Below are 17,959 nucleotides of genomic sequence, written 5' to 3' on the forward strand. Positions count from 1 at the left end.
TGAGGTCTACCCCACCCTGCTGAGCAGTTTAAGCTCCTGTAAAGGAGCCTCTACTATGGAATGTTGTCCCGTATGAGAGAATCATGCTATACCAAGCTGCACTGGCATATATAAAATACAGGCTCTGTAGATTGGAAGAATTGAGAATTAACTTACCATATGGAATTCCTGCACTTGTACATAATGTTCAACCAGAAATCCCAAGACATCGCCGTGACGGATGGCGTTGTCAAAATCTTGTTCAGCTAGGAGAAGTTCACACTGTCTGACTGCCTCCTTGGGATCTTCAGAGTAAACTCTAGTAAAGAGCAAAAGGAAACTTAACAGTCTGGGGGAGACCATTCAGTTTGTCATGTGAAGAACAGGGAAGATTTTTTTTTTACTGTGTTACGTTTTGTAATTGCCTTTCTGACAGAGCTATGCTCTTCTCAGTCCATACACTTGCTTATACTTCAGGTCACCTTTTCATCTTTAATGTCAACAGCACTTTTAAAAAACCACATAATGGGCTCCCTGCTAGAAAAATGTAACAGCAGCTTTTAGAAGCGAGTATGCAAATTATTTATTAAACTGTAGGTACCAGTACAACTTTTCTTCTTGTATGATATTTCTGTCATTAGTTTACATGCTCTGAATACTGCAGCTCACCTCCGAGCATGGATGAATCGCTTAATCAGGGTCATCTTGCTTTGCAAATGTGCTAGTTTGCTTTCCTCTTCCAGAGGGCTTCTAGTCTTTGCTTTTGAAAGGCACTTATATGCTTCTGTCAGTGCTCCTTGTGCTTTCTCATAGTTCTGATACTCATCAATTTCTACCTGCAAGAGGAGAAATGAGATGAATGTCTTGCTCCAGAACTAAACCAAACACTTTTAGCAGCCACAGAAGGGGGATGTACCTGAGCACATGCATCATAGAAACCTGCGAGCAGGTCAAGGGCCCTTCCTTTAGTATAGAAGCTAATGATGTTCTTCATAATCTCGGGGTCCTTCCGCCAATCCAGTGATTGTAGATAGTTGGCTGCCATGATATAAATCTCTCTCTCTCTGGAAACTCCCGCAAAGAAGACAATTTTCTTGGTATCTCCAGATTTCAGCAGTGCCCTCATAGCCTAGCAAAGGAAAGGGGGGCATGGGGGGAAGAGGGGAAAAAAAAATTATTATGAATGCAAAACCATAAGCTATGCTAAAATGGCTAGGAGGCCTCGTCTGGATAGTCTACTGTACGAAGACTGTTCCAAGATTTACTTTTCAAAACACCTGTGTTTTGAGAAGTCTTAGGAAGGTAACAGGCTCAGCCTCTTCAGCTTTTTTTGCTATGTAGCCAGGCTGACCTTTAACTTGTTTCCTGCTTGCGTGTATTTCTTGGTCGCCATGTAGTAATTGCCTTGTCTCATGCAGCAATCAGCGATTTGCTCCAACAGCTCTCTCTGGGCCTCCTCAGAGAGGTCCTTGGAGTCCTTACAGACCGTCATCTTCTCAGCCATCTCCTCCGTAATGGTCAGGTTCTGCTTCAGGCAAAGTTGCAGAGCTTCATGGTACTAATGGAAATGAGAAAGCACTGAGATGTTACAAACACCACAGTGATACCTTATGTTGCTTGTGCTGTAACCTACGCAAATTAGCTATATGAAGGTACAAATGCTAACAGCTGTGGGTGCTCTAGCTAGAACATTGTTGTGTAGTTAAGCATCCTGACAGCAGCTCCAGTTCAAGTACACACTGTCTCATTTTGTTTGCTAAGAACGCACTTGTTCTTCCATGAAGACCACTGATTCTCATCTGTTTTCTCAGAGGACACTAGTCTGGCACTAATCCACTTCATCTCTTTGAATGTGACATTCTCAGAGACATACAAGTCAGATTTATTAAGCATGGTTGATTATATTAAAGTTTTCAGCAAATAAAATAAATACAGGTAGTTGAAAGATTTTTGTTAAATAATTTGCTACTTCCCTTATAGGAACAAATTATGAGTAGGATATACAACAGCTTTTAGCCTGGAAAAGGGCTGCTGTACCCTTGCAAAACATGGAAGAAAGTAAGACATAGGACCTCATTCAAGAGGAGTGGGTATAGGACTGCTTTAGTACCCAGCGGTAAGGCTGAGTTGCCAGCACAATAAATGAGGGCACGGTAGAAGTGTGTAGAAGTTTAGGTGAGAAATTAAGCACCTTAACTACATTAGTGGTATGACATAAGGGACAGCATTGATTTTTTTTTTTTTTTTTTTTTTTTTGACTGAGGATGTTATAATTTTCCTGTCTCTAAATATGTTAATTTAGAGAGTAGGAGGGTTTTTTTTTTAACCAAGAGTGCAAAATCTGCAGGTTTTAAGCCAGAAATAAGACAAAAAGTCAGAAATCCATTTCTAGAGTTGAGCCAGTGGGCTACCACCCCATGAGTCATTGGCATGAGAGGAAACTTTAAACCTCACAAATATCTCTGCGTATCTGTTTACAAAGAAAGATAAATGTATGTGTGTGCACGTACACACCTGTTGCGCTGCTCTTTACCTGTGCACAGAGGGACCAGAGATGCTGGACCTTACCTTTTTGGCTGTTAGCAGCAACTCCATTGCCTTCTCATACTGAGCATGTTCAATAAAAAAATCAGAACAGCGGGCTAGCAGAGCTGGGTCTGATTTATCATCCAGGTCTTCAGCAATTAGCTGTAGGGCCCCAAACTGCTGCGTGGCAAAGGCAAGCTCCAGTGCTTTGGAGAAATGTCCTGCCTGCAAAATTAAGAATGAGTCTTTAAAGACTAGAGTAAGCACTGTAGAATCAGTTTACAGGATACCCTAGAGAGGATTAATAAAGCATTACCCACCATGAAAAAACAATTACTAAACAGTACATATAGTAAAAACTACAGTTCATTTAATGTTCCTCTGCTGTAGGAACTGCTTCGGTTTAAAATTTGGTATTTTTTTACTAAGAAGACATTTACCTTGTGGTATAACATGACAGCTCTGTCCATTTGCTCCCCCTTTTCCTCATAATAGCAGGCTGCCTCTATCATGTCTTCTGGAGAGCTGAGAAGAGCCAGGTTCATCAGCTGATCATCTAAATTGTTATCCTATTCAAAAGCAAAGACTTGGCTTTAGGTATGCAGCAAACAGATTTCATAATTCTGTCTTTTGGCAAGCCTACAACTTTATATTGTCACACAGTAGCCCATCAGCTCCCTTCTGTGTAAAACCTATACCAACCCAAGTAACTTTGAGCTGCAACAATGATAATTTGTTTCAGGCAGTTTTCTGTTGAGATATACAAGAAAAATAATGTCCCATACAACCAAGCCTTTATTGATGCCTCTTTTGCAGGAGATGCAGGCAGAAACCAGGTGCATCTTCACAGTGGGCTATATATGAGCAAGCAGTGTCTCACAAGAGCCAATGGGCAGAAACAACTTGTACCACTTCCATTCTGTATGCTGCCTAAGGATAGAATCCTACTTTGCTTTTGGACATAAATGTACCTCTTCGCATACCTTACACAAGCGGATGGCATTGTTAAATGCCTGGGCCCTGGTGTAGAAATGTACAGCCTGCTTGATGTCATCCTGACTCTCATACTGGCGGGCCAAGTGATACGATGCTGCCCAATTCCCCGTTTCATTTGCTATTTCAGCAGCCTGAAAAGGAAATCATATAGCTTTACTTTGTGCCCATACTCATCCCAGGAATGAGAATTCTCTGGAAGCAGATGGGAGCAGGCTGCCTTCCTTACCTTCTGAATGTTGCCCTGAAAGCAGTGGACACGGACTAGGGAAAAATAATCCTGAGCCAGCGCATAGTATTTTAGTGCAGATTCCATATCGGATTGGCTTTCCAGATACTGTGCCCACCATTTCCACAGGCTCCTAAAAAAGCAACAACATTAACTGCAGTAACAAGAATTGCCAGAGACTGCATTTTTCACTCCTGGTGATCTTGAGTTCAAGACTAGATGATACATTTTTTTAGAATGTAAACAAGGCTTTACCCCCAACTCAAGGGTGCTGTTCAAAGGTCTGCACTGTGAGGGAGTTCAGCCTAGATATCTAGATATGGCAGTTCTTGAGTGAGATTTAGCATAATCCTGAAAAGCTGGAGGAGGATCTTAACGGATAAGGCAGGGGTTGAACTTGCGGCTGAGAGGATTCATACACCTCCTTCCCTCCTCTCTTCACAAGTCGTATTTCAGACCTGAAAATCCCACTGGGGAGAAGGAACAAGCATAGCACTGACTTGTCTTTCATCTTGTTGACATAGTTCTCCAGGGCTTGTAAGTCTTCAGAGAGCATGCGGGGTACCTCAAACCTATGCGTGTCTGACTTCTCATAGCTGTAGAGAAGAAGAACATATTAGATGAGAAATTACTACCTTCATATTAGCTCACTTCCTGTGTAAAAAATCCATTTCATGTTGTTTGACAGCCATAGAATGCCAACACTGGTAACACTGCTTCATTTGTATTACTGCATTCTCTGTAAGACCAGTTGCAGTCTGCCAGCACCATCAAAAATAAAAAGTTCAATGGTCCTGCAAGGCACCTGGAATCAGGGAGGCAATATGATCACAGGACAGTAAATACTTTAAAAGTGCCATTGAAGGTTCAAAGAAACACCCCAGAAAGCTCCCCAAACATCAAGAACATCCCTGTACACTTGACTGAAAAGGTCACAAGAGCCCTGGGCTCCTCATCTTGCCTAGTCCTGCTGCCATCCACTGCAACTTCAGCCTCTTTTTCACTACCTGGAGCTCACTGCACTTCTGCCACCATCTACTGTTGGGGTCTCTCCTCACCTCCCGGCCCGCCTTGATCACCTAAAACAGGTCTGTCTGATCACATCAGAGCTCTACTTTGAACAGAAGTGACCTTATTACATTATATTGTGAGGCTTCACATGATAAAAAATATATTAAAATAAGAATTCAAACAACAAATACAAGACATATTAAAAAAAATCACTTCTCCTAACTTCTCTAAGGACTCATCAGTCACAGTCACAGGAGAGGACCAGGTGCCAGAAGCAGCCAAGTCAGACTAAATTCTGCCACAGCGGTTGTGTCTGGGACTCTCAGGAGAAGTAAACAAGTGGTTTTGTCATGGAAAAGGAAGGAAAAGAGGGCAGTGGTCTTCCAGAGACAAGTACAGGATTGGATATCAGTGGGCTTTAACTATTGGCCCTGACAAGACACTTAACCTTTCTGACGCTAAGCTTTATTAGCCTGGGAGGGTGCTGGGAAGTTTATTGTAACAATGCTTCACTCCATGAGATAGAAAGCGCCAGGAACAGGAAAAGACTTTAATTAATTATTGCTGGTCATCATCAGACATCCTCCTTAGCCTGCCTCAGTCTTCACGAGAGAACAAGGCTCTAAATCCCCTGGGTGCCACAGGCTGTGCTTACTGGGTGAGTGCAAGACTGTGCTCTCCGGTTGCCTCCAGGTGCTTAGCATAGTTGTAGTACGTGGTGCGTAGGTGAACCCGATCGTGAGCTTCAGCTGTTTCGATGGCTTTCTGCCACTGGTTTGAGGCTTGATAGAACTTGTTCAGGAGGTCGTAACGTTTGCAAGCCTTGTAGAGTCGCTCCGCATCTTCCTGGAAGCAAAGCATACAGATGCCTCGTTAGCTCCGACCGGCGTTTCATAGGTGTCCTTCACAACAGACGCTGCACTTTGGAGTAGTTTATTAGTGCAGGTCATTGTAATGCAATTAAAGTAACAATAATTCAGGCAGGGGGGTTAACCACCTAAATATATGTAGCCTGGAATAGCACATTACTGGGAAACAGGATGTTTATGTGAAAATAAGGAAAGCACTCAGATCCTGGCATTTACTGTACCGTATCAACTGTGGGGGAGGGTGACATGAGCAAGCCATCAACAATTAAACGCTGTCATCAGGAGTGTAAACCATTTCAGAAAGGGGAGGTATGCTCATGTGGGGCTATAATTACCAGCCATGCTGTCTACCCAGAGGTGAGGTCCAGGAGAAGGTCCTGAGCCAAAAGTAGGGGGTTTGGCAAGAAGGCATTACGTGCCAGGGGACCCCCTGCGACCTCTGAGCAGGTCTCAGAGGCAGCAATGCTGCTCATGGATAACTGAGATCCATTCCAGGGAAAAAAATGCTATTAATTTAAGACAGAATTGGAACAGGAGGATTTTGCCGATGCTGACGCAAGGGCGAGCAAATTTGGAACTATTATTTTTATGCTTTGAGAGGTACTCCTGTGGAAGGAGCATTTTCCTGCTCCACCCAACTGCTGTCCAGCTGAACACTATATTTAGTAAATTGAGATTATCTGTCCAAGACAGAAAAATAGTTTCTGTCTCTTATTGTTTCAAATTCAAAAAAGCATAGAAAGTAGAGAAGGAAGATTCCTGCACTATGACTTTGTACGAGATGAAAAAAAGCAACAGAACTGCATTTGTTTTGCTACAGTTCCCCTCCACCTCTCCAAATAGATCTAAATGTCCAAAAGAAGGAGTATTGACACTTTTCAGCCTCATAGGTTTTTCTGCCAGGAAGCTTTTCCAAACATTTAGTTTGAATTTTCCTTTTCTTCTTCACTTTAACTCAGAATAGTTACTCTTTCTCTCTCCAGCATTTATACTCTTAAAATAGTTGTAGATTGCTAAACACCTTTTTAAGCCAAATTCTAATTATTCAGCTATCTTAAAGATTTCCTTGTCTGTGAAATCTTTCCAAGAGCTTAACAATCTGCACTGATTTTCTCTGAACTTCTTCCAGTTCATCAACGTTTTTTTCTGGTAATGAGATACTTAAGGGTGGAAGTTAATGTTCCAGCTGTAGCTGCAACAAATACCTAGACAGAAGTTATCAAATCAAAGCCCCAGGATGTGGTGTCTCCTCAAACGCAGCCCCAAACAGATTTTTTGCTGTCATAGCACCTTGCCATTTTTTATCTAATTTGTGATTTCCTGTGAACCGTGGTGTATTTCGTCAATTCTCCCTTCCCAGATTTTCTCTCTTACAGATCATATGCCTGGATCTTTTATGGTTCCCAAACTAAAAATCTCTGCTTTTCTTACAGATCATTGATGAAGACATTAAATAAAGGCAAACAGAGTGGAATACAGGCTCTTATCACTCATCTAATGCAATAGCGATCCAGTCAGTTTTCAATCCACACGATAATGCTGGTCTCAAACCCATTTTAGATCTCAGTTCTATTGGTAATCAAGGGGAATGGGTTTAGACTTCAATAAAGACACACGGGAAAGACAAGGTCCATTTTGGTATGTATTTGCTGCCAGGTCGGGCTCCAGATACAGGTCCGAGGGACGGTTGCCCTGTGCACCAGAGTACGGGGAGAACAGCCTGACCGCATCCTCTGGCTGTGCTGGACCCAGGCAAGTTACTGCTCCCACGACGGGAGAAGCTGGGATGGAGATCTGGGCAACTGTAGTAGAGCAGGCATCCCTGGGACAGCACAAGCAGCAGCTGTGACTTGCCAGAGCTCTCCAACCCTGAAGGAAACACCAGTTTTGCCTAAACCACGTAAATGTCTTAAGCCAGCCCTTGCTCCCTGGCAGAATGCAGCTTTAGCCTTTCACTCTACAAACAAACATGCCAAAAGGGAACTTGTGTTTCCCAAATTGGACCTTAAAATATGTTTGTTGAAATATTTTAGCTAGAATACTTTGAAGTACATCCTTTTTTTAATCCAGTCAAACCTAGAATGATTAAGCTTGGAAGAATTATGCCCCAAGAAAACAGTTTTTCTGTTTAATGTTTCACACATAAACCATCCTTAAAAGATGCTTCCTTCATTCAGCAATTTTTCGTATGGGAGTAAAACTCCCATATAAATTCTGTACAGCAGTTAATAAAACAGACAAATTAATTTGCTATACCCTTAGGCGGTTATGCCTCTTGGTAGTCTTATTTCCAGGCATCAGATTCTGCCACACTCATTCTCATCTACTCTTTGAGGAACATGAAAAGGGCTCAGGGCACCGCTGAGCCCTCTGGAGTTCAGGGAAAGCCCCTGATGAGTGTCACGCAGGAATCGTGCAGCACGGGGTTGTGCAATGCTGAAGGAGATGCCTATTTCCCTACGATAAAAGCTCAACTTCAGGAAAATATTTGTCAGAACTCCCTGGAAACCTAGCAATAGGTTTTACTCCCCTCCAAGCTTTTTGTGTCTCAGAATTTTAAAAAAATGATCAGTTTCTCATTTTGGTCTCTGGTTAAGCAGGGTGGATATTCCCAGATGCGTATGGTCAGCGGGGTTTACCAGCATGCCCAGCTGAATGGCCAGCACCGCCACTCTGGCCTCCTGCTCTGGTTCTTGTTCAGCCTCCCTCAATGCCTTGGCTCCTCTTGCATGACCCATGTTTCCAAGGCAAATTTTGGCAACATCGAGCCTCTGAGTCTTCACGCACATGCGAGCCATGTTCTCCCAGACAGCCTCACTGTAAGAAATGGGAAAGGAAAGGAGAGCTGTTATGGTGTCACCGTTAAGGCTTGGGTACTAAGCAGGTAAGATGCAAGGAAAGAGGAGAGCGTGAAAGGGAAAACTCTTAGTACATTGGACACTTGCTGGACGTAACAAAGAGACTCCAGCTGCTGTGTGAAGATTGAAGAGGAACAGAAATAGGTCTCAGACATAAAGGCTAGTTCTGGAGCTGAATGCCCACAGCCGTAAGGAAATATTGCAGGTTTTGCTTTACACCAATGTCTAAACAAAAGCAGTTATGTTTGCATGTATATCAGCATTTTTCATGTGCCCATCACTGTGGTTCTTGCTGTAGCTGCAACATACAGACATTCACAATACCCCGACGTCAGTGTTCAGAATTCAAAAGAAAAACTATGATAAGTCTTATAGACATAAACCTTACACTGGAAACATCCTGCTACTGTCCTGCATAGTTCAAACATGGAACAGCTATTAGGAGCTTAATAGTTGCACTCAATAACAGGGAACGATGTGTAGGAAACAACCGACCAAACTATCATCTTCTAATTTAAAACTTGCACAAATAATGGCACAAAGAAAAGCTTTGCGATGCTCAGAATGAGAACTCCTCAGGGCTAAAAGCTTCCACTTAACATTGCAAAATCATCTGCCAAGACAGAGGCAGGGACTGGCTGAGCACTGCGCTCCCATGCAGGAACGTCAGGTCTCAGCGGGCGGCATTGCTCAACAAAGGACCACAATACAATTGACCATTACATGGGGTGACAAGCAAAGATTTTCATAGATTCTGTTCACATTTGAGGCTCTTCAGAATAAAGTGCAGTATGTTTGACTAATAGAAACCATAAGCATTCAAAATGTGGGATTTTTTCAGTGTGTGAACCTCAGCAGAGGTATGGTCCATACAGTTCTCAGATACCACCATGGCACAAAATAAGTATCTAAATGATAAAAGCAGAAAAAAAAAAAGATAAAAAAGTTGAATGACACTTCACGTCCCGCATCTGCAAGCAAATCCCCTTCCAGTTTTCCTATGATTAAAATGTTTTTCTCTTCCCAGTTGCTGTGGGAAAGCCCTGCACAAACAGGGGAAAGTGACTAACCGGGAAGCAGTGAAGCAGACGAGACACGACGTGCTGTCAAACACATACAATAAAGAAAGGCAGAGAAAAAATGTTTTTCCTAATTTACCTTACAATTAGAGCATCTTTTATTTGCAGCTACAACTGGTATAACTTTTTCAGGTAGTAATCAACATAAATATGTGACATTAAGGCCAAAACAGTATAGAGAAAATAAAATAGGATCAGAAGTGATAAATCAGGGGCAAATTTCAGATAGTTCAGAAGTTTTCCTTGTTTAGAAAAGCAAAAATGCATGTCTGAACATTTTACTGACTTGCTTACATCTGCATGTCCATGCTGAGTGTGGTTCAAACGCAGCCTGCTCTCATGCTCTGCTCCAACACGTCCAAGCCCCCCAGACTGGGGGCAGACTGAAAGAGCACAGTAATTTCTGAACTAGAAAGGCCTTACATAAACTTCAGCACTGGATCCTTCTGCGTGTAAGTCTATGCATCACCACTCAATATAGAAAAGCTGACTTTTATCAGCAGCAGAAGTGACTTTCCTAATTTTTTAAAAGTTGGAATTGGTTTCTCTTTTATTCCAGCCACTGCCTGTATCTGGAACTGGAAAAAGCAGGAAAACCACCGTTAGAGAACATTTAGGTTGTGTCAGATATCATCACCTGGGTGTGATCAAAAAGGAGAGTTCTGTCATTAGTAAAAGATGTCAAATATTGTGTGTGTGGGCATGGCTGTGCTTCGCTATGCACAAGGAAAAGAAATGTATTTTTCCAAAATCTGTAGCATGCCAGAAGAAGTTGCCACTAGCCGTTTCACTCTGGGTGAAGGAACGCACGCCTGTGCTGTGCTTTGTCAAACCGACTAACAGCAAGTTTCTGAGAGGAAATAAAAATCTTTATTTTTCAGAGCCTGGACAGCTCGCAATTCCAATGCAAGAAGATGAGACTTCAGGGGCTTGAGCAGACAAGCAGATGAGAAATCTTACGTAGACTACAGAGAATGGAAACTTTTGAAAGGAAATAGACCAAACAGTGTATTTTAAAGTACAAAGTTAAAAGATAACAGTGTGCAGAGACACTCAGCAGGACTTAGAAGATGTACTCATCATCTATCGGCTGCACTATGCTTCCCTGAATGGCAATGCCTCCTGCCAACTTCAAAACACGGTGGGAGCTGCTGCCCCCAGGACTCCTCTTTGGGAGCTCTTGCCCCGCGCACAGCCTGCCTGTGGGCCACCTCGGCACCCTTGCCAGCCGTACGCAGTGGACCACCCAGATGTACCCCTGCCCTGAGGAGCTGGAGCTCTGCCATCCCACCTCTTCCTCCTCCACTCCAAATCATTTGCAAAACAAACCTGAGAGGCTCCACCAGCAGGGTGCAACAAATACAGAGGAAGAAACATCTCCAGTTGATGTGCTCTGCATTAGGTTTTATTTTGGCAAGCACTGCCCTTCTGACAGTCCCAGCTGGAGAGATGGTGAGCGCACACCAGAATTCACCACTGTGGTCAAACCGGACCAAAGACACTGAATTTGGAAGTGTTCACGGTAGAGCAGTGCTTGCACAGACTCATCCAGCGCAGAGACCAAGGCAAGAGACAGGCTAAGAGCAGCTCACCAGCACAAGTACCTATGAAAGGTGAAAACATTGCCTCCCTCTGATCATCCCTTCTCCTGCCTCTGCCCTCCAGAAGCGCTTGAAAGAATGTTTCCTCTAACGAACCTGACCCTGCTCTGCACAGAGGAGTTCCCATTCTCCGACTGGAGCTAAGGATGGCTTTGTTAGCAGCTGCGTGGGGGAGAACCCACAGCCAAACCTTCTCCCCTGGTCCATGGCGAGCTGCAGCAGGGGCTGGTTCTCTCCAGCAGATGTGTCTGTCACAAGAAGGACACTGCTCTGCTAAGGTACATACATGTATGATTTCAATTTTCTTCCTGCAGCAAAATACTAGAAAACTGTTTCGGCTTTGAGAGTCCATTCATTTTACCACCACACTCACTACGCTGCTGCTAAGGTACGCAAGTATTTCTGACACAGCAACATACTATTTGCTTGCAAAGACCATCTTCATATGCATATATTACATGCTTATTAATATATTTGTTTGTATTTATTATTTTAAGATATTGTTTATTAGATTGTATTTAAAATCTAGAAAGGTCCCAGAGTAACACCACACCACCCTGTGAGATGCAAAAGAACCAAAGTACTTTACAAAAATAAACTACCACATAACACAGAAGGTCTCACTGCCTAACAGAAGCACAAACCCCAGAGCTGTTGGCCACCACAGAACACCGCGACCAAGCCTCAGCTGTGCAACGGCACGGGCCGTGTCTCACCAAAACCACAGGGGGTTAATGCAGCAGATCCACGCTCCCAAACCTGGGCAAGGGCCAGGACACTGGGACTGATCCACCACAGCTCCTGCAGAAAGACCAGGGGACCTTTAGCCAGAACCTGTTTTACCTTCACCCCAGAAAGAAACCTCCAGCCTCTCCACACCATGGCTGATCAGAGAGAACGGTCACTTTTTATAGCGACAAATTCTTTTTTAGAGATTTCCCTTGCAAACTATTCAGCTTGGGGTACCCGGCAGGCTTGCTGGCACGAGCGGGCAGGCCTGCAGGCGAGGGATGGGTTTAGAGAAGAGAACGATCCAGGAAGCATCAGCAACACACTTCCATATTTCTCCGTGTCTCAAGAACAACCTCGGCCTTGAGATGGCAGGCGGACACCTCCAGCACCAGAGCAAGAGTCCTGCCCGTCAGTTTTTCTGCCCCTTTGGAATGTGGGTAAGTTACTGCTGGTCTGGTTAAGGACCAAGAAACAGGAGGTACAGAACAGGCTCACTTAAATCCCAGGCAAACCCACGGTTTATCTCTCAACAGTTGTTAGTGTAGCAAGAAAGACGAATCTGCCTTGCATCCCTAAAAGGCAGCAACTCTTCTCTCCAGGCCTGGCCCCACTGTCACATATAAAATTCCAAGTAATAATTTACCCTGCCCCCAACTCATGCTCTGGGAATTTCCTGTTCTTCCCCTCCTCCTCCTCCTTTTCTTCCCCCTGGAAAGCCGCTCACATCTGTACTTCATCAGCTGAAGCTGGAAACTTAATGAAGACCAGACGCAGCAACAGTGTGAGCCGAGCCATGGGAATGTGCTCCCCGGGGAGCGACACCTCCCCATGACGCGCACAAATAAATGATCGATCTGCTGCTGCACCCCAAACTCCCCAGGCTCCAGGCCACATCAACAGCATTACGGATTTGGAAAGCAAACTTTGACACCTCTTAAGACTGGACACCAGTTTTACCACATATTTGATGAAAAAGTTTTTCTTCCTTTCTATCTGATCTTTTGCATCTGTTTTTCTATGAAACTATGTTTATAGCATCTAACAGTCTGATTTTACAAACTCTTCTGTTCCTATATATTTTTCATTGCCCATTTTGCATGAAAGTTTAAAGAAAAAAAATCCAGTGAATGGAGTATTATTTAGATGTGCTGGAGATTTAGACGTCTGAAGCACCTCACTACAAAATCTCTCTCCCTATATTTAATGGAGTATATTTGGAAAATGAACATATGTTCCATCTCTTGCCTCTAAATACCTTGATCAGGAGGAAAAAAAGAATCTCTCTTTCCAATTTGGGCCCCAGTTCGTTGAACAGGACCCTGAGTATTCTGCTTTAAAAGACTACTGTATAATGCAAAGGAAAATACTAATGTAAGATATAATATCTATAACACTAATATCAGATGTAGTATCTATAACACTATATTATATATAACAATATACTATTACATCCCTATAACATTCTATTATAGATAATATATCATAATATATTATTACATCCCTAATGCATACATCTACCTGGAGCGGGTGGGAGTCCCCTTGTGCCTCAGGCACAGCCTGGGCTGTCAAAAATGGAAATAAATCCAGCAAGTGGGAGAGCTTTTGCTGACCCAAAGGTGGGGACAAGGAAGCTTCGCTTCCCTATCACAAAACAAACCATACAAGAAATTCAAAGCAGATTCTCAGCAGCTCGGCCAACTGGGACCACAGTGGATGAACCGTTCTGGTGTGAAGGGTTTGCTACTAGACCTACTCTAACGTAAGCGGAGTCCGGGCTGGCCTGGACAAACACCACAGGGCACTGGGCACCACCCTTCCCCAGCCTCCCCCCACTGCCTACGTGCTGCTCGGGGGTGTTTTCTATGCAAAGGAAAAGGATGGGACAAAGCAGGTGCTGCTTCCTAAGGAAAATTAGCAACATCTATTACTATTTTTCAAATGTTAAGCCCTTGCCTGGATTTCGGTAACTTAAAGTTGCATGTTCCAACCCCCGAAAAAACATGTTAGAATAATGTCATCTGGCTGAAATGTACAACGGTGGGTGACTCTGACCAGGTAACTCATTTATGATCAACTTTACATACACGTGACTTGATAGACTGGTCATAGGATAAAAGCATCATGCTGTGGACCATAACAGCTACAGAGGGCTTGGACATGGTCAAATGAGACAAATGACGTGACACCTAAGGTTAGCAGGCATGAAAAGCTGATAGTTTAGAAGTACTATGTAAAATTTTAAACACATCTATAAAGACAGACACTGATCTTATCTTCAAACCACTGCAAAATAAAGAGAGTGTTAAAATGTCAAAATTGCTGGCTTATTGTCTGTTCTCCTGTAACCTGGAAAAAACTTGGGACTTGAAAAAATGATGCTTTATCTGATGTAGCTAAATTACATTAGATGCTTTTAAAATGCATTTATTGGATTCTGGTTATGCCTGTTCAGTGGGACTAAAAGATAACAAGGAACTAAATAACGTATGAAAAGTTGCAACAATTCAATGAGATTCTTGATAGCGTTAATCATATTAAATGAGTCCTTCTCTGAGAAATACGTCAGGCATTCTTCATGTATGATCAAAACACTGAAAGCTGTCTAGATTATTCCTAAAAACTCTTCCCTGGCAGAAGCAGAGTATTTGATAGAGCAACAAAAGCTTTACCGAATATTATCTATAATACCATATGAAATAGATAGCTTTGTCTATTCCAAACTTATCCTGATAATATCAACACCAAGCTAATGTTCAGTGTGAATTGTATCAAACAAAACTCTCATGTCCTAAGGAATGCAGTAAGTACTGCAATTGAATATACTGCTGCACATTTTTCGGTAGTGTCCATTAAGGTGTTTTGGGGTGGTTTTTTTAAGGATCAGAAGGATTCCTGGACTGGTTTGTATTGGAAGCCCAAGACCTCTGAGTGGAGATAGAGAATGTCACTGACTGTGAATGCACCAACAAGAACCATTTGATTAAAACTGTAACAAAAATGAATAAGTGAACCATTTTGGTATAAGCAGACTAGGAAAATTTACCAGATCTTTGCAAAACTCATTTAATTTTGACTTGGTGTGATCTACTCATTTGGGTAATTCCCCAATTTCACATCTTTAGATATTGTTATTAATTGAATAGAATGATGCAAAGCCATTTGCCTATTAAAAAATAATAGAAAAAAGATTATGCCCTGCATAAACAACTGTAAACAGAATTTATTAGGTAGTAAATGGACAAATGCAGTACAGAAACAACTAGTTATCTGATATGATCTAAATTATTGAGAATCTGAAAGTAAAATCACATTTACGTAACTGATTTCTCACCCCAAAAGACCCAAAATGCTTTATAAGCTGCTGTGCAAATTGTATGCAGTAATGTAACCTACCACTGAGCAGAACCACTCTCTAGCATGAAACAAACAATTAGCAAACAGCTACTCCCAGACAAGAACATCCAGCAGAAATTTTGCCATGGGAAAAAAGTGATCATGTGCTTGCTGAATTACTGCATCCAACAGCAATTACTACTGCCTTACATTGCGCTTCAGATACTCTCCGTACTGGTGTGTTATCTGGGCGCTGCTGTTCTTTCTGCTCTGTGAGCCATGACCGGGGCTCCCAGAAAAATTTCATCATCACAAAAACTGAAAGTCCCAAATCATTTGTGATGTGGCAGTCCCCATCAACAGAGAGACCATACGGACTTAAAATTATGCAGCCTCTTTAGAGATGACCACCTCACCGCAGCTAGAGGGATGCAGCATCTGATCTAAGGCCAGCTTTGTCACCAGCCCCAGCACCACCTCCTGTGTTTTATGTGGCAGTGAACTGATCCACTTGACTCATCTGCATCCGTTCCCAGCTGCAACTCACTACATAGCCACCCACCCATCTGTGGCAACAACAAGAGGCAATCTGGGAGAAAGACATTTACTTTTTTCCTCTGGGAAAGCTGCCTTAAATGCAAACTCATTGACCTTCATGGATTTGCACACGTAACATGAAGAACTTCTCAAGTATCATATATCCCAAACCACAAACTAATGCCATGATGTTTAGATGACCTGGTCCCTTTGATGCTCAAAGACAAGTATGACTTAGGAAGGATATGATTTATTTTTAATGTTGATGGAATTAAAAAAAGAGGTTGAATATTCTCACACCAAATAACTGGTGTGGAAAGAGGAAGAGATGTGACTAAGTTTTAAATGATTAGACTGATTTGTCCAGCCTTTGCAAAATACAATTGCTATTTTTTTTACAGGTAACATGCAAAGAAAGTTTGTGCCCTTGTGAAAATACATGCTTAGACTTCAACAAATGACAAAAATCAAAGACAGGAGGGGGCAGAAGCAGGTGTGTGATTGGGTAGAAGAGATTTTTCCCTAAAGGTAAATCTCTCCTGGCATTATCTGCATATGAACATGACCTGCCTTGCTACTGAATCACAGCCTTAAAATAGTAACAAATAATCCATGGGTTATAAAATATGAAAATATAGTCAATGCTGTTAGGAAATTTCTTTGAAGAATGGCAGAACACCAGTGTGTTATTTATATTGAAACTTCTAAAACCAGAGATGTATAGAAACATGACCAATTGCAGGAAAGAAAGAAACCAAAGATGTTGTATTGCTGTCAAAGTATGAAGATGCTCAAAGTACCTAAAGCTTAATCCATTGAAGGATTACAAATAAGCCAAGTGCACAAAGAAGGGGTTAAATCATAGCCAGATTTGTACAATCAATTCCAATAGCTGAAAACTAATTATAGGGGCATATGAACTTCATTGAAATATTTTCCACTCCTCTCAGCCACAAGTCTTAGAAAATAAAACATTGCCTTTCAAAAAACTTCCAACCAGTTTGTCTACGTGTATTGGACTAGCATGGATTTGTTGACTAAGGGCAAAGTAACTTAGCTGGTAAGACAGAACTGCTATAAATCAGTTTCTAACCTAGTTTTATTAACTACACTAATGTGAATTCTTGTGCCAACATCTCAGGTGGAGTCAGTGCAGCGCGGCTGCGCCTGGTGATGCAGGTACTCTGCCATGACTTCTCGCTACTCCCTCTCCAGGCTGTGGACAAGAATGTCACACCTTCATTTCACAATATACTATTTAATACTACACCTTGTACAGTATTTTTTCAGCCTAAAGAATTTTGACAGGCTCAGCTCAAGGAAGGGCATAACCACAGGCGATAACACCCAGAGGAGCAGGGGCGGCCGGCAGCGGCAGCAGGGCAATACCTGCCGGGGCTGTCTGCCCTCGGCCCCGGCCCTGCGGCAGGACTTGCTATGGCAGCCCATGGAAACAGCAAACAGCCATTTGGAGAGTGCGTCTCTGAAAGAGCCCTCTGGAAACATCCATGTTCAGGGACAGTTTGAAATGTCCTCAACAACTCTTTTTTAATCTGTTTGTTAAAGCTGCTTTCCTTGCAGCTTTTGCAGCACCAGCACTGCGGTCCTGGCTTGCTGTATGGTAGTCGATTCTGTACTGGATTGTGAACAGAGGCATTATATTAAGGAACTTGCAGAAGCTTTTCCATCCTCTGGCCACTGAAGGGAGGTGGCCAGCCTTCTCAGAGGCACTGCAGAGCTACCAGCGTTCACAGCACACCAGGACGTGGGGCTCAGGGCTGTGCCAGCCCTGCACAGTTGCAATGCAGGGATTTTCAACTTCATTCATGTCGTAACACTTCCAACTGCCTTTTCAGACACCCTCAAATTCTTTTTTTTACCAGGTTGAGAACCTCGAGTTTTTGTATTTTCTATTTATCTGCCATGCTCCCTTCTACGGTTGCAGAGAGGAAGAGGGACATCAGTGGAACCCCCCCCCCCCCCGCTTTCGTCATGCTGTTCAACAGCAAACCTCAATATTGTTTTGCTTTTAGTAAAAAGCATTTCAAAATCCCTCTCCTCAATCCGTTTCTGCAGAGCTGATGTTCGGAGGGTCGACGCTGGGGACTTCTTTTTTCCCTTTTAAAGAGGACCTCTGAGGTGCTCCCTGGGCTCCCCTGCGATGCGCAGCCCCATCCCCGCAGCCCTGCTTTGTGCTGCTGGGAGGGTAGGA

At 42.9% G+C, this 17,959-nt stretch overlaps 1 protein-coding gene across 9 annotated transcripts in view; it reads right to left on the reverse strand.

Moving 5' to 3' along the window:
• IFT140 (intraflagellar transport 140) overlaps positions 1-17,959 on the reverse strand; it is a 95,871-nt gene that overhangs the window by 1,113 nt on the left and 76,799 nt on the right. For all 9 annotated transcript variants that reach the window (XM_030001375.2, XM_041120201.1, XM_030001377.2 and 6 more), the window contains 11 exons: positions 8,247-8,424; positions 5,394-5,584; positions 4,228-4,323; positions 3,728-3,860; positions 3,489-3,632; positions 2,946-3,074; positions 2,548-2,730; positions 1,331-1,537; positions 896-1,108; positions 649-815; positions 157-298 (listed from right to left, as the gene is read on the reverse strand). In XM_030001375.2, the coding sequence (XP_029857235.1) occupies positions 157-298; positions 649-815; positions 896-1,108; positions 1,331-1,537; positions 2,548-2,730; positions 2,946-3,074; positions 3,489-3,632; positions 3,728-3,860; positions 4,228-4,323; positions 5,394-5,584; positions 8,247-8,424 (1,783 nt within the window). The remainder of the gene's footprint in view (positions 1-156; positions 299-648; positions 816-895; positions 1,109-1,330; positions 1,538-2,547; positions 2,731-2,945; positions 3,075-3,488; positions 3,633-3,727; positions 3,861-4,227; positions 4,324-5,393; positions 5,585-8,246; positions 8,425-17,959) is intronic.

The sequence above is a fragment of the Aquila chrysaetos genome, chromosome 25, assembly GCF_900496995.4.
Source record: "Aquila chrysaetos chrysaetos chromosome 25, bAquChr1.4, whole genome shotgun sequence".
Taxonomy (NCBI): domain Eukaryota; kingdom Metazoa; phylum Chordata; class Aves; order Accipitriformes; family Accipitridae; genus Aquila; species Aquila chrysaetos.